This window comes from Mytilus californianus, unplaced genomic scaffold (genome assembly GCF_021869535.1).
Source record: "Mytilus californianus isolate M0D057914Y unplaced genomic scaffold, xbMytCali1.0.p SCAF_1, whole genome shotgun sequence".
In the NCBI taxonomy this organism is placed as follows: domain Eukaryota; kingdom Metazoa; phylum Mollusca; class Bivalvia; order Mytilida; family Mytilidae; genus Mytilus; species Mytilus californianus.
The window spans coordinates 121,074,150-121,091,789 of record NW_026262581.1 but is presented as its reverse complement, the minus strand read 5'-3'; the positions used below and the strand labels follow the sequence as shown (position 1 = coordinate 121,091,789).

At 32.6% G+C, this 17,640-nt stretch overlaps 2 protein-coding genes across 2 annotated transcripts; one reads left to right on the top strand and one right to left on the bottom strand.

Annotated features, from left to right (window-relative positions):
* Positions 1-484: 484 nt before the first annotated feature.
* LOC127732728 (intraflagellar transport protein 25 homolog) lies at positions 485-4,591 on the bottom strand. Its single transcript, XM_052241924.1, has 4 exons — positions 4,429-4,591; positions 2,294-2,400; positions 1,931-1,999; positions 485-715 (listed from the first exon to the last, which is right to left on the bottom strand). The coding sequence occupies exons 1-4, from the start codon at positions 4,518-4,520 to the stop codon at positions 567-569; spliced, it is 417 nt and encodes a 138-aa protein (XP_052097884.1). The 5' UTR covers positions 4,521-4,591; the 3' UTR covers positions 485-566.
* Positions 4,592-4,673: 82 nt separating this feature from the next.
* LOC127732720 (leucine-rich repeat-containing protein 42-like) lies at positions 4,674-12,082 on the top strand. The gene is made up of 6 exons (XM_052241912.1): positions 4,674-4,905; positions 5,689-6,121; positions 8,452-8,570; positions 9,133-9,221; positions 9,908-10,085; positions 11,609-12,082. The coding sequence occupies exons 2-6, from the start codon at positions 5,706-5,708 to the stop codon at positions 11,935-11,937; spliced, it is 1,131 nt and encodes a 376-aa protein (XP_052097872.1). The 5' UTR covers positions 4,674-4,905; positions 5,689-5,705; the 3' UTR covers positions 11,938-12,082.
* The last annotated feature ends 5,558 nt before the right edge of the window (positions 12,083-17,640 follow it).

Below are 17,640 nucleotides of genomic sequence, written 5' to 3'. Positions count from 1 at the left end.
TTTGTGATATGGAACCTTGTAGTACAATTTCAGAAAGATCCATACACTTACACACAAGTTATTATCATGAAACTAGAAAAATGCTTGTTTTTTGCCCCTAATTCCTAAAATTTTGAGACAATTACCCCCAAAATCAATCCCAGCATTCCCTTTGTGATATGGAACCTTGTGGTACAATGTCAGAGAGATCCATACACTTACACACAATTTATGTCTGGAAGTTACAAAAATGCTTATTTTTACCCCCTGCCTCTTTTTTACATGTATTCATCTTAAAACAAAAAAACAAAAATAATTATGACGGATGCATACTGTGGAAATTGTCATAGGTAAGACAAAAACTAACATGTGTTATCCAATTTTAAAGCAACTGTCTGTTCATTATGTATCATGTCTTTTTGAATTCTTTTTATTAAATGAAAAATGTGTATTTTCTCTTTCCTTATTGAAACAAGAAATATTACCACTGAAACCAGAACAACAATAAATATATAATAAATTTTTTTATGTACACATAAATATTACATCATGGACGGAATGTTAAAGTTCAAAATGAGAAATTCATATCAATGTGCTGCAGTTCCGTCTACATTTAGTCTATAAACAGCTGCAAAATGGTCATAGGCTGAATCTATTACAACACGTAAATGTTGTGCCTGTATATTGCCTAGATTTATTTCTTCTGACTGTAGTTGCCCATCATGAGAATTCATCTCTGAAAAGTGGAAAAAAACCTTTTGCATCATGATAATGTAAAGACTTGAATGGATAAATACTGATTTGTATAAAAATTTCTCACAAGAAAACTGAAGTAAATTTTATTTATATTTCACCACAGAAGACAGCTTCACTGCCATTTAATGATCAAGACTATAGTAAACTATTTGTAGGTAACAACATGCATTCCTTGAAGATCTGTTACCAGTGATATAATCTAATTTTTTATTTTTTAGTAATCTGTCATTACTCAAACTCTGGTAAAAGAGTATTTAAAAGTATTTTATATGGAGTTTTCTTACCATTTGATTTAATGTCATATTTCAGTCTTATTGTACGTTAAAAAGAAAAATTTCCTACAAAATCCCAAAGCAACATTCTTTACAGAATCCTTTATATCATTAACTTCCAGATTTCTTTTAATTTGTCATCATAATCAAAGGCACTTGGGGAAAGGATGTCCCTTTTTCTTTAAAATTTCAACTTATTTTCCCTTTTTCAATGTATCCTTGCTCTTATCAATGCTATCATAAAAATGTGAAATTGAAAGTTGATAATAAAGGATATTTTTAAAAAGTAAAGTTCACATGTATAATCCCATTTCTTTAAACTATAATTTTCTTTGTTTTGATCCACCTACATGACATTATTGTTTTGTTTCTATAAGTTGGTCTTGACAATCAGAAATGCATGCAATGTTGCTTCCTTTTAAAACAAGACATTTTACATGTTTAATATGTTATCATAAAACAAACAGAGATCAACAAAGATCAGTTAGTTTCCATATATGTGTTTAGAGGATTAGGAAGTCTATAAATATTGCTTATCTAATAAAATTTTAAATATCACCAAAGACTAACTTTTCAGAGTTATCTGTTCAGTGTTCAATGTTAACCAATAGGCCTAACAATCCCGGCTTGTAAAATTGCTATTTAGCCTATGAGTTTTCTATTTATATTATACTAAAACTCTAAATTTCACATAAGAACACTTTCAGTAAACACGTTTATTTTTAACTCTGTTGTTTTAAGTATATACATGTGTTTGTAAATGGCTTTTTTGCTGGCCTGTTGTTCTTGTTGTGGATGTTTGTGGAGTTTACCCTGTCCATGGATCTTTGGATATTTTCAAAATTTGAATTTAAAACATGTTTGTATACACTCTTGTATCTTTCACAAGTTTTATATCAAAATCTTTAATGAATCAATCATACCTATTTCTTTTATTGGTTCAAAATTTAATGGTTCGCTGTCTGTACTTTTCTCCAAAATCAACCGTCTAACTAAAATCGAAACAATATAACATGTTAAAATACTTTGAGAGTACATTTTCATGCAAACAAATATCTTGTATCAGAAATTCTAAGAAGAATGAAAAACTATTGCATTTAAATTCTAATGAATTCAAATTAAATGATATCAACTGTTAGTTTGATAAACAAATTGAGTACCAGTACTTTTTTCCAGTGACTGTAAATCTACAGTTTGACATAAGCAAGCTTTAGAACTTATCAGTTGTTCTTTCGATCCAAAAAAAAAAACTGACTAATAATTGTTCATTACTTATATAAACTTACCATTACATGAAGCTAATTCTACCTTTGACATGTTCATCATTGATGTGAATTTTATAACAAATTCCTGTGGAAATAACCCTGTTGTTGTCCAGAATGTTTCTTGATCCCTAAAATGAAAAAAAAAAAAACAATAAAAAGACTCAAATGCCTAGGTTGTATGTAGTGCTTCTTATACAGTGAAGAATAATCTATAACTCAGGTCCATTTTGCCATACATGTATGCAATTGTAGATTTTTAAAAGTGTAAATACTACAACAATTATGTATTCATCTTGAGACAAAAATACTTTATTTAGAATTTCACTTTAATAAAATTTCAGTTCTTTAGTATGCAAATTACCATTTAAATATTGTCTATAATAACACAATGATCACTTTCAAAACTAATTTAGTAAGAGTAAGATCCTGATCTCCAACAGTGATATACATGTATTGCTTTGAATTTTGACACTCTCTTTGGACTTGCTGGAGACATTTGACATCAAATCTCAGTCCAAATAGAATGGATATTGCTGAGCTGATGAGGTGAAAAGTTTTAACTTCATAATCAAATCCATTGTCAAACAGAAAAAAATCATACACTATTTGTTTCTTTGTTTATTTGTCTCAAAAAATATATATCTTTTAATCACAGACCACATTTATGACAACTCTACCCTGTAGCACAAATCAAAGCTTTATTTCCTCAACCTCCATTTTCAGCAGTACAGAAAGTGTTAAAACATCAATGCAACAAAAATAAATAACAGAAGAGACAAGTCATGTCATTTGCTGGTAGGATCAGGATCAGTGTTAAGGAAATCCCTTTGAGAGTTCTGTGTCTGCCATAATTTTCTGATTAGGCTGACACAGAACCCCTTATCATACCCACAAAAAACAATTTTCTGATTAGGCTGACACAGAACCCCTTATCATACCCACAAAAAACAGTCTGAAAAATTTTAACAATTTACAACACCTTGAACATGTTGAACCTTACCAGTGTTTTTTTTTCATGGATGGAAACATTCTGTACAACATTGTACAATCATAGCAGCAAGGTTGCCAAAAAAACCTGTCAATACTAGTATTAATCAGGACGGAGGTGAATACTGGCATATACATGTACTGGTCAATTGAAAATTTGATAGGACAAGACTCTAAATACCAGTAAAAAAACTGGTCAATTACTGGGTAAATGGACAGATATAGTCTCAGTGTCAAAATGTCTTCAAGCAGTGATCTATGTAATTTATCGGATATTGGTACACTTCTACTTTTAGCTGTGCCAGTGATATGAGTTCACCTGAAGTCAGTGATCACTCATCAGTTATAAGGCCTTCCTATTGAAGTCGTAATATAAATGTATTATAAATTGTGGCAGATACAAATGCTGATTAATTAGACATTGTCTAAGACAGTTTTGCCTTAACTTAACATGGAAGCTATCTGGAGAGGAAAAGCAGAATAAGAAGGCATAGCAAGTTCTGAGAAAGAAGATGTCTAACTATATAGGAATAACCGTTGCCTTCAACAAGTTCAAGGTTTCCTTCAAAAGAAATGTACTAGACCGATTCAAGATCAACCTGGGAACACTTGCAATAACATCAATAATGTGAATATTCATCTGCTCAACAGGTAGTCTGTGAAGATTCTATGAAAATACCAGAAATACCACAGCCAGTTTCTGATATTAGATCATTGCTGACTGCGATGATTGTAAAGGAACCGTCAGGTCAGACATCAGAAGCTGATACAGGAAAGTAGATGCCGATCCAAAAGAACCCAGTAACAATGGTCGAAATGATTGTATACAACAAGCCCCACTACCCATTTATCTGTAGTAAAGATCAAAGATGACGTTTTTCTACTTATCTACAGCAACACCTTTAATAGTAGCATATATACATGTATATAAAGCTGTTCTTAATTAAGAAGACTGTTTAAATTAATAAAGAGACACGAAGATGCATGGCTGGACATACATTTGTACGTGAATAAATTATAGTTTCATGACGTATAAAACCCAAGTACCTTGTGTTATAAAGTAAAGGGTATAATTTTTAGAGAGAGAAACAATTGGCTGTGACGGCAGTGGACTGTTTTATGAAGCCTTTATAAGCACATTGAACTCAGTGGTTTAAAATTGAGGTTACCCGTCTATGATATTTTCAGGAGGGTATTTGTCATCACTAGATGTTGCTAACACAACCTGGGCACCAGCAGATTTTAATGCAACATCAAACATTTTTAAGTTTGTTATTTACAACCGATGGAATGTTAGGGCCGTTCGGAATATTTATGGTTGTCATCGCAAAACAAAGTCTTCCATCCCGATCCGACCTCCTGGGAAATGATTCTGAAAAATAAAATATATGAATAAAAAACAGAACAATTATGCTGAAATGACTCATGTATTAACAAAAAATTATATTGTTTATTAACAAAAGCAGTGTCTAGAACATTAAAAGTAATTTGGCTGTGGTTAAAGAGAACTTTACCGGAAATGATAACCGGCTTTTATAAATCCATTCGGAAACTTTTCCCGCCAAATTCCAAATCGACCCCTTGCTTCTAAAATTTTTTGTTTTAGGCAAGGATTTGTATAGTAGTTAGACAAATCCTTGTTTTAGGTAAGTAGTTGTACTGTCTTTATTTTAAGAGAGTGACACATTTAGCATAATATTATCCTCTCTGATGCTCTTGTGCTTTGATAATTAAAAAAAAATAAATACAAAAATATTATTAATGTCAACACTACAACAGAGACATATATGTCAATAATGAAATATCAAACACATTCATGACATTACATGTATGTATCTATGCATGTATAAATATTATTGACTGCCCTTCCAATCATTCTTAATTTTGAATAATTACTGTTAAAAGTGATGAAAATATTTACTTAACTTTATAAAGGTTATGGTTAGTTTAGCACTGTGCATACATGTACACTGTATTAAATAATTAAATAAATTTATTTTAAACTTCTTTCTAAAATATATTTCTTAACTCTTTTTTTTTTTAACAAACTTTTCCCATTTCACTGCTGCAGACAGGTGTCTGGGATGCTGCACAGAGAGCCACATGAGCATGAAGAGATGTTATTTGAGATTGTTGCCATGTTGGACAGTTTTATTTCTAGATTGTGTTTGCATAAATATCCTCTTAAAAGTATTAAAGACAGGTAATCTCAAATTCAAACATTATTGCATTTAAAGTCAAATAAGGGTTTTTATCAAGATTTTGCAGTTCATCAATCATTGTCAATATATTAATGAACATGGAAATGTGATAGTACATGTTGCATGGCATGGTGTCTATATACACATATATTCCTGACTTAATCATTCAATCGTTAATGCTTGATTAAAAAGAATTAGGTATGCAAAGAAAGTATTTTCTCTTTTTAGGAAAACTTTGCAAATAAATGTTTAGAAATGACATGAATAGAAAGTTACTTAAGACCCATGATACATCTGAAGAGAGACAAAAAACGCCAGAACGTTTGTTGTCACAGTGCATACACTATGTAGCAGAAAATCTGTGCTATGTTGACTCTTTTTATGGATTGCCAGATTTAATAGCAGAACAGATCTTCAGAAAAGCAGAATCCTTAGACAAGTTTGATTTAGATGATAACTACAGCTTTCATGCACTTTCAGTATTTACCACTGTATATGAGGACCTTGTTATATCAAGTTTGAATCTCAGTAACCAATATCTTGGAGTTAATTTCTGTCAGGATCGTTTAAATTTGTTGTCATCCCTTAGAGAAATAGATTTGACTGGTTGTAGATTAGGAGATGAACATGATTTCTTAAATGATTTGGGACAACTTCGGAGGTAAGTCTCCCATGCATAATTGCAGTTTGGACAACAAATGTATGTGGATCATAAGATTAAGGGTAAACACTTCAAGCTCCACTGATGAGTTTGGAAAACAAACTGATGTGGATCTTAAGATTAAGGGTACATACTTCAAACTCTGCCAATGTGTTTGGTCAGTTTGAATTGATATTGGGTAAGAGTATCTGTCTATAATCTGCATGTAATATATACTTAGTACTACCGTACAAGTATGTCATTAAACTGTCCACTTGAAATTGGGAAATTGAGATGCATGAAGAGTTAAAACATCATTTTCTTTTCTAAGAAATGAAAACATAATAAGTTGAAGATAATTGGTATAAAAGTTTTCTAATTATATACAACAATTGTTCATGTATCATAGCATTCAAATCCTTACATTTATATTTGAATTTCATAAATTATCATTGATATGGTCATAATTCTCAACTAACTGTTAACAAAACTTTAGTTTCTCGAATTACGAAGGATTTTCTACCCCAGGAATAGATTACCCGAGCTGTATTTGGCAAAACCTTTTGGAATTTTGAGTCCTCGTTGCACTTCAGCTTCATACCTTATTTGGCCTTTTTGATCTTTTTTTTTATTCGAGGGTCACAATGAGTTTTTTGTAGACGAAACACGCATCTGGCTACAGAATTTTAAGCCTGGTATCTATGATGAGTTACCTCATTCAAATTATTTTCATGACCAACCCTCCCAAAATGCAGCAGGGCAATGCAGCATTAAACATTGCTATTGTTCATCTATCTACCCTGTTTTGGTTTCTGCTAAAAAACTGAAGTTAGCATGAATAAATCATTTGAAATTTTGAAAATATTACCATGGGCAATTTATCACATGTTAAGCCTGATTGACATATTTCACTAACAAGTGCTTATATCTGAGTTATGCTCTAGTCTTTGATCATGTTGATAACATTCATGTGGAAAATAGTAAAATTTAAGAATTTTTGGTGTTAATAAGTATAACTATAAATATATTGTTGTATTTACCACAGTGTTTTCCCTAGGCTATTCAAGCATTAGGGTACCGCTACGCATAAATTTCATCATTGCCGCAATGCATCCCGCTATGTGTGAAAATTATAACTGTGTAAAATATTTATTATCGATATTTTGAAAGTGAAGTGACAAGTGACAACACTCCACAGGTGTTTTAAACTCATACGACTGATAATTGGATGCATCACGTCGTGCGTGCCAGGATTTTACAACCTTTTTGATTAGTTGGTTATACATCGAGACTTCGGTTACATAAAAGAAGTTGCCAGTAAGTTGATAAATAAATAGTCAGATTAATCTCCCAATGCATAACTTTCTGTGCTTAATAAAAAGTTTAACCTTTTGCAGTATAAATTTCACCCTTAAAACGGGTGTTTGACATCGTTATTTTACTGTGATCATTAAAAAGTAGAAATTTAAAATTTGGTATAGTCTCTGGTATAATAAAATAAAACTAACGTAATTTCACCGAGAATGGGCAAAACTTTTGTTTTAATAAAGTTTCGCAGTTTTTTCATCAGCTATATTTACATCGATGAATTATTTTTTGATTGGTCACAACAATCAGTTATTTTTAGATTAGTCGCGGTTGATTGATTATATCAAAGAATACACATCACCGCCACCAATTGGTCTTCTTTTGCCAGTTTCAACAGCTGATTGTGAAAGGTGTTTTTCATGCTTGAACAGAGTTAAAACACCTTTGAGAAAAGACTATGCCAAAAAGTGCTGAATTGCTTAATGCATATATCAATTGAAGGACCAAAGGAGGAAGATTTTGATTTTGAAAAATGTGTGGTGACCTTTGGAAAGTTGAAACAGAGGAAGATATCAACAAAATAATGTACATGGCATTAACTTTTAAATAACTATTGCAGACTGGATTATTTTTATTATTGTTTATAAAGTCTTTCATTAATTCCTCTCATCTGTAATAAATACTTTAAAGTTCCATGACTTATATGAATTGCTGTACCTATAATAAAACAATTAGATTGGTATATGGCTTTAAACATATAAATTATGTAGTGTAACTAATTCTGGAAAAAGAAGCGTCGCGTGCCGCGTTGCAAATTCACCATGGACCCACCATGCATGAAAAATTTTCTAGGGAAGACACTGTACCATGTAATTTTGATGGTCAAAGCTCTGAAAGAGATAATTATTTCAAGTGTATTGAACCTTCTCCCAATATGTTTTAATTCAAATAATGATTTATTGAAGTGCTCAAATTATTATAAAAATAATTAGTAGATGTGTTGAATGTATAACATTTATTTCTAACTTGCACTTGATTTTAAGGTTAGAGGTCCTGTGTTTGAGAGACAACAGTTTATCAGATAAAGGGATCCAGAGATTAACTTGTCCTTACAGAGTGTGTGGTCAGGGACCAGCAAGATTGACTAAGCTGGATGTATCTGGTAAATATGGAGTCGGAAAATGATATTTGATTTGAAACATAAAAAATGTTTAAAATTATCTACTAGTATGTAACTTTTAAGTTATTGAAAAGTGCAAAAAAGGAAATACACTATTTCATACACTTCTTCAATTTATCTTAATAATTATGGCACATTTCCTCTTCACATTTTACACAGGTCATACAGTTACGGAAAAAAGGTAAACAGAAATAATGAAAACTGTGATAAGCAATTCAATCTATCAATCATATTGTCTACCTGGTAACTGGGCTTATTGGAATGTTGATCAGAGTTAACATCAATCATCCTAGGGATGTTTCAAAAATATATCTGACTTATACAAAATATGTAAGAATCAGACATTAGATGATTTTCCTGGACCATATAATTTTTTTAACCATAACCACTTTAATGCAATAAATCTTATATTCAAAGTCCTCTGGAATTATAATATTTATTGAAATGTTTGTTTTGTGCTATTGACATAATGATGTAGCATATAAAAGAGTAGGTCAATTCATCTACCTGTACCTTGTTTATGGATAAATAATATTTTTTACAGATAACTGGGAGGTTACAGGAAAATGTTACAAGTACCTTAATCCATTTTCCAAATTGACAGTAATTGATGTCACTGCAACACAGGTGAAAGTAAGTTCTAATTTTTGTAGAAGTTAGGAGTTTTGGTTGATCGTTGGTGTTTGATGCCACTTTCAGTACCATTGGCTATATTGTGGGGGTCAGTTTTTATTGGTGAAGGAAGCCAGAGTCCTCGAAGAGAACCATCTATCTTCAGGAAAACTGGCAATTCTAGTCAATAAAGATTGGAGTCCAACACAGGACAGGTGTCGATACTCACAACCTCAGTGTTAACAGCTGGCTAGTGATACAGCAGATGAACTACTTAGACCACTTAGCCACCAAGGCCCCTCTTTGAGTTTTGGTATTATAAGTTTTGAATGAAACAACAATCCATTGAAGACAGTTTGACATAATAAACATAAAAAACATAAGATATTACCTTCTGGCATGTTGTATGATATTGAATTCTTGTCCTCTCCCATGTGGTCAGGTGAAGTTTTCAGGATATAAAGGTTCTGTGCATATTTCCTTTAGCATGCTTTTAACTTATTTAATGTTGAAAAATTTAAGTAATAAAGAAGGCAGGTGACAACTTTTCATTTGTCAATGCCAGTATGAATAAAAACTGATTTCAAAGGAAGCTTTGTAGTCTCTCTTGTTGGTTATGGAATCATGCGGACCTTTATTACTTCTGCATGCTTCTTTGTAGTCTTTTTCCATACTGACACATAATTTGTCATTATAATGTGTTTCAGGGGAATCCAGAGCTTCTAAAAACCTGGAAATTTAAGCCAGTAAAGGATGATGGTACCTTGAAGACTATAACCAATAAAGGTTGGGCTTCAGATATTGTTCAAAAATGGATGAAAACAGCAGTTTTAAAGGCAACTTGTGTAAAAGTAAAGAAGGAACTAACAAGGACACAGCAATTCTGTAAGTTATTTGTCTTTCTTTTGCTCTACAGAAATATTTTTTAATAATAAATTAATTAGAATTATCTTTTTTGTTAAATTTGCATAAACTTGTATAACTGGCCAGTCCTCTGGAAAACAAACAAAAATGACTGCCATCTCAAAATAAACAGTTAACATTTAGTTTAAATTGACATTATTTCTTGGCAAAACACACAACATTTATAATTTTTGTCCCCTGCGTAACACTTTGCGGGGGACATGGAAATACTGGGCGTCCGTCCAGTCTTGTTAGCGCTCTCATGGGTACAATCTTGATGATTTTTATAAAACTTATACTATAAGTTAATATCAGCAATATCTCGGACAAGATATATAATGGTGGCCGTTCAACTTTTTTAAAAGAGTTATGCCCCTTGGAGATGTTAAATTTATGGAAAATGGCCTCAGTAGCCACTCTCGGGTACAATTCTTGCCAGGTTTTTATAAAACTTATACTATAGGTTAATATCAGCAATACCTCGGACAAGTTCTATAATGGTGGACGATCAACTTTTTTTAAAAGAGTTATCCCCTGGGAATATTAAATTTATGGAAAATGGCCTTGTTAGCGCTCTCACGGGTACAACTTTGGCCAGATTTTTATAAAACTTATACTATAGGTTAATATCAGCAATATCTCGGACAAGTTCTACAATGGTGGACGATCAACTTTTTTTAAGAGAGTTATGCTCCTTGGAAATATAAAATATGTGCAACGCTGGGGACATTGGAACTCTTTTCTTTTATTTGTTTTTGACCTAGCAAAAACATGATTTTTATGTATGAAAGACACATGAGTTAGGTTGTGAAACATGATTTGATAGTCTTAACTTTATTCACTTGTCTAGACCCTGATATAAGTTCTAGACATATGGTATATACACTTGTCTGTTGTTGAAACTTGAATGTTATCTCTAAATGTCATTTTAGGATTTTTTGTGTTTGCTGTGTCATCAACATATACTCAACATTTGAACATATTCAGTTTTAATTTGGGTTTTCACAATCATCAAGACATGATAAAACTTTTTTTCTCAATGGATTCGACTATCAACTTATTCATGAAAGGACAAAAAATCCATAAGATGAACCTAAAGATAATTACTGACGAGGTTCCTGACTTTGAGGCACATGAAGATGCAAGTTACATCAGCCTGAATAAAAACATATTGTCAAAGAAGAGACATGCTTGATAGTAGTATCATTTACATGAAATTTTATTTATCAATATTCAATTACAGACATTCAGGAAAAAGGAAGCTATTTCCAACACTTGGTATCTGTAGGTTCGTCCTTCCATATTTAAAAAATCCTCTTTTCATTCCAGTCAGCTGGAAAAAAGGATACTTTCATTATAACCAAAAATAATTCTTGTTAAGAGCCCATCTAATTTTAAAAAGTCATACTGAAGTTTTGATAGACATATGAGGATTGGAGATTGTCCATCTTTAGAGCCTCAAGTTCCATTTATTTTGTTACAATTTCATATTTGTCACTTTTTAGATTCAAAGAAGAGAAAAAGAAATACTGATGATAAATTGATTGATACTGAGTCAAAAGATATCAGAAAGGAATCTGGATACAGACTGCATCTGGTCAGACTAGAAATAACTTGTAAAACAGTACCTCTTGACAGTAAACAAACCGATTGTAGTGATGTTGATAAACATTCCGAACATAGATTAAAAAAGCAAAATCAGTCAAATAATAACAGTGATGATATTAACAATTCAGACACTGATTTGCTCAGTATGTATGGAAACCCAGCTCATGCAATGAAAAATGAACAAAAGATGACTCTGCAGTCTGCCCTGAAATCTGGGGCTTGGTAAAACACAACAAATGTAAAATGAATTGCAATAGAACTGAGTGGAAACATATTTTGAAAAATTATTTAATAAATAGATATATTTATATGTTTTATTCTTGTAATGTTATAACTAGGAAATTGATGATCAAGATATTAAGATTATTTTACCAGTTTGTTTGTGTCTATTTGGTTATTTATAATTTTAATGCCCATGCTGTGGCGGAGGGGACATTCAGGGCCTACTTTGAATTGTCCTACTCGGGTTGACTAGAGTTATAAAATCAGTATTAATGCACATGTGTGCATCTTCCTGAATCGAAGTAAAAACTCTACTCGTTTTGACTCTCGAAACAGAAGATGTAAATATAGCAGCAGTTGTTAATTATCTTTTTATGGACCTCTACTATAAACAACTTTATGTTCAAATGTAACATAACTAAATTAAAGAACTTTTATCATTTATTCATTTCCATTTCTTACCAGGCCATAATATTCATTTTGAAAATCCTCTTTGCCCCATCGTCCCCTAAGTAAAGGGAATAGATTTTCGTAATACTTTCACATTTTACTCTTAACAACTAAAAATCCTGAAAAAGATATTTTTCTGTCCTATCGATAAACATCACCGACAGAAGTTACACACGAAAAATGTTTATTTAATGCCAAAAAAATAAAAAAATAGATTTCACTTTTAATAAAGCCCCTTTCTTTGGCTGTAAAATTTCAGTTATTTTGTATTTAAACTCTTCTTTGCTGTTCTTGTTTGTCACCATTTTGTAACTCTAGTAAACCTGCCTCAACCCAGGGTTGATGTCGAGTTAACTCTGGCAGGTTCAAAAGTTCAAACTCGGGGGTTCAATTGAAACTCGAGTAAACTCAACACACTCTACCATGTCTACTAACCCGAGTTGGAAAATTCGAAGAAGGCCCATGATTACCCTTGTCTGTCTGTCTGTCCTTATGTCATAGACTGTTTTACATTCTCTAACTTAATTTTGCCATGACCAAATATTATGAAACTTATACACAATGCTTATTACCCCCAAACACAGATCAAGTTCAAATTTTGGTGGCTTCTTTTTCATCGTTTTTGAGTTTTGTCCCTTTATAAATGGAAAAATTGCTGAATTTGCTGTTTCTGCACTCTAACTTTACTCTGCCTCAACTTAATGTTATGAAACTTATACATAATGCTTATTACCACCTTAAATAGATCAAGTTTATTTTTTGAGTGGCGTCACTTTCACTGTTCTTCAGTTATGTCCCTTTATGAATGGAAAAAATTGTGAATTTTCTGCTTCGCACTCTTACTTTACTATGCCTCAACCAAATATTATGAAACTTATTCAAAAATGCTTATTACCACCAAACACAAATCAAGTTCAATTTTTGAGTGGAGTCACTTTCACTGGTCTTCAGTTATGTCCCTTTATAAATGGAAAAGATTTAGAATTTTCCATTTCTGCACTCTTACTTTGCTTCAACCAAATGTTGTGAAACTTATTAAAAATGCTTATCACACAGATCAAGTTAGAATAAGGGTGGCATCACTTTCACTGTTCTTGAGTTACCCCATTACTGTTTTTATTGAACAATGAAAGCACTCCGACCCAGAGCAATCTCTAATCACAACATACAGAAACACATGCCATTAGGAAAACAAAACGTTAATAGGTGTGAATTAGTACATTGACTTTTGCATATCTACAAGCGGGGGCATCTGTATCCCATAAGCACATTCTTCTTTTAGTTAAAAAAACATATATTTGATAAATTACCCAAGGTATTTTATAAAAGTTAAGAATGAAACATGGCTAACACATTAAGGTTGAAGAAAACATGGTAGAACTATTATGAGAAATTTCATCTTGCAAGATGCATCTACCATGATAGATTGTAAAATCATGGTAATTATTAAATGGATATTATACAGGACAATAAAGAGTTTCAGAGATTGATTACCGGTAAATGTTATTCTCAACAATTTTATACATTTGAGCAATGCAAAATTTTCTAAAGTGACTGAAGTATGCTAAAAGGCTTAAGTCTAATATTTTGGTAGAAACAGTAAAACATAAATTCAACATACCAAATGTCATTTGTCTAGAATGGATACTTATAAACACATCTAATCAGAAAACTTACATTTGACCAATTCTAAGTTCCTAAAGTAAAAGAAAAGAAAGAGAGAGAGGTGGGTCCTATATTCTGCACAAATGGAAACGCTTGAATGCTAATTTTACCTGTATACCAAATTTCAATCATCTATCGACTGCCAGAGTGGTTTAATCCTTGCCTCGAGTGGGGAGGTTTGTTCAATCACAAACCAAGTTGAACCGAGACTTTAAAATTAGTATCTGCTGTTTCTTCACAAAGCATGTCACATTGAGGAGTGCTGAAGGAGTCCAATTAGGGTGACATGTCGTCCTGTGGACTGTTACCTTGTGACCTAGCACTTTAAAAATCCAGTTCAGCTTGTCTGTTTTGTACAAAGCAAGGTTTTATATTTACATCATATTATAATGTTCTCATCCTGAATATGCATTTATTTTGCCTCTGGACGTTAAACAGCAATCCACCATCAATCATCTATTAGAAATACCTATTCTTGAATAAATTAAATTATAAAAGTCTAAATTTGAACAATGTTAAAATTCCAAACTTATTGATGCATTACACTTGGAACTGAGGACCTTATATTCTGCATAAAATTGAGATACATCTTGCTAGTGTCAATGTCTCCAACTTGTCAATTATCTATCACAAGTAAATCTTGTGCTGTATGGATTATAATGTGACTGTATATGATCAGTGGCGGATCCAGAGGGGGGCGTAAAGGGCGTATCCCTTTGCTTGAACTTTTTTTTTTTTTGTTTGTAAAATGATGAATCAGACTAGACTTCGTGAACTTTGCCATTTCCCGGTCGTGTATTTAATTTTTATGCGACAATTCTTTACTTATAAAGATATTTTTCGCTCGTATTTACTGTAATATATTATTGATTATGTCAGTCATGTGTTTCGCTACGGTGGCGTTGATCAGTACGTTTGAAACGTCACTCAGTCATTTTGAAATTCAAATTACAGTAACACATTGCTTAGGCCGAGGATGACAAGCATGACACCTTCAAAGCCAGAACGTATTGACTTCTATTTCATATTTCCACCCAACAGAAAGTAATACTCTATTACACTCTCATTAAAAAAAAGTTCCACGACAATATTATTTACCTACGAAAATATATTTAACCCCAAACGCCCCAGCCAATTAAAAACATTGCTGAATAATGATCCCCAGTCAGTAAGCTCTAGATATATTAAAGTCTAAGGTACGGACCATTTGATTTGATAGGGCAGTCTGAGATATTTTAGAGAAAAAATTCTGACCCTGATTTTTGCCTTAAAAAACAAAAATTCTGGCTGTATCTGTAATGAAAACAATTATCTTGTCCCCTTTTTTGCTATAAGAAAAAAAAATCCAACAGAATTAATCAGCATTAAATGAACATGGTGAATAAAAAACGGGCGTAATTTTTTTTGGGGGGGTTTGCATGTAAATCCCATATCTGACCGGAAAGTCTGTTTCGCCGAACTGATATACTGAATACTTTTTTCAAGGCCCAACTGCAACCTGCCTGCTGGGTGTGGCTTTTATGTCTCCGTTTGTCGACCGTCATTCACAACTTCGTTGTCATTTGATTTTCACTCATTCGTAGCCTTTGGTTGATTTGGAACACATCACTTCCCTTGTTAAGTGAAACATTTCAACCAAACATTTGGATAAAAATTGCTTGTTTGTCTTTGTTCGTGTCGGTCGTTTTATAAACTTCATTGAATAGCCGTATATCATGTTTACAACAAGTAATCTGTGAGGTTATGCTAACTAACCATACAACAAACGAGAATTTTCCATGTCCATTTTTTACTGACAAATCCCACATCAAATATATTAGTACATAGCTTTAGATCCATTCAATCATTTTATAATAGACAATTAATGGGGAGAATGCGGCATCAAAAATGTCCAACCCAAGCTTACACTTCAACTATAAAATATACATACCCCACGTTAGGAACCGTCACTAAAAATGTGCATTTTACACTTATTTTATGTTTTTTAGCCCAAAAAAATTTTCGTCTCACTCCGCTCGGCGAATTTTACATACTACGCCCCCCCCTTTCCAAAATCCTGGATCCGCCCCTGATATTTATGAAATATGTTATCTTCAGTTATCATCCTTAAATGGACATCATCAGAAAATGAAAATATTAAAAAAGTAACACACTTTGGGGTAATTTTTCAATGTTTCAATTAATATGAAAAAGCTTTTGGGAATTGGATGGGAAAAGTTAAGCAAGGGTTGTTCCATAGATAACTTGCTGAAAGCTTGTAAACTTTGCCATGTTGAAAGTCTAAAGATAAAGGTATTCTACATGTTTCACATAAATTTAACATTTTGAAAGATCAACAGCAATGAGGTCAAGGTAAGATAAATCCTGCCAAACAGACATGTACACCTACAATTATTCCGTACACCAAATATAGTTGACTTATTGCTTATGGTAATTGAAAAACAGACCAAACACAAAAACTTAACCTTGACCAATGAACCATGAAAATGAGGTCAAGGTAAGATGATACCTACTACAGACATATACACATTACAATCATTCCATACACCAAATATAGTTGACCTACTGCTTATAGTATTTGAAAAAACAGACCATTTACTTTCAACTTTAAATGAAAATGGGGTCAAGGTTGGATGAAACATGCCAGACTGACATGTACCCTTTACACACATTCCATACACCACATATAGTTGACCTGCTTATTGTATCTGAGAAACACCTAATCTCTTAGCTTTAACCTTGATCCCTGATCCATATAATGAGGTCAAGGTCAGGTGAACTTTGTCTGAAAGACAAGATGACGTGGCAAAGAACCCATATACAAAACATAGTGATTCTATTACTTATAATAATTGAGAAATTCCCATGGCAAAATAAATGGAGAATGTGTCCGATGGATGATGCCCCTCTTGCATATAACACTTTAAAGAGGCATAACTCGAGAACGGTAAAAGTGACATCACCCAAATTCGAACTTGATCTGTGTTTTGATCGATAAGCACTGTGCACAGACGTACGGAATGGCAAGGGTAACACTGAATGCCCCCTCTGGAGAAGAGGGGGCATTAAGAATGAAAAATGTTTCAAGCAGTCGCTGAACCAGGAAAATGAGGTAAAAAAACAATGGATGTATGACAGACGGAAACTATGTCTCGCTTAATGACACTCAAGCAGGCAAGACAATAAAAACCATGTTTTCTAAGACTTTTTGTGATTTCGGGGCTTTTTATAGCTTGCTGTGTGGTATGAGTATTGCTCATTGTTGAAGGCGGTATGGTGGCCTATAGTTGCTAATACTAAGTCATTTGGTCTCTGGTTGAGAGTTGTCTCATTAGCAATCATACCACATCTTCTTTAGTATACCAATGTAGGACTAAAAGTGTTGGTCTTTTTGACAATTATATTCAAACTCCTCATTTTGAAATGTCAAGTTTAACTTATTCTTATAGTCTTATGGCACCACATTATGATCATGTAAAATTGGGTTTCTATACACTTTTTGCTATTTATCCATCATAAATATATATCACACGGGTTCCTGTAAAATTTTGATATCAGAAGAGAAAAATTATGATGCTACAGTACAAAAGCA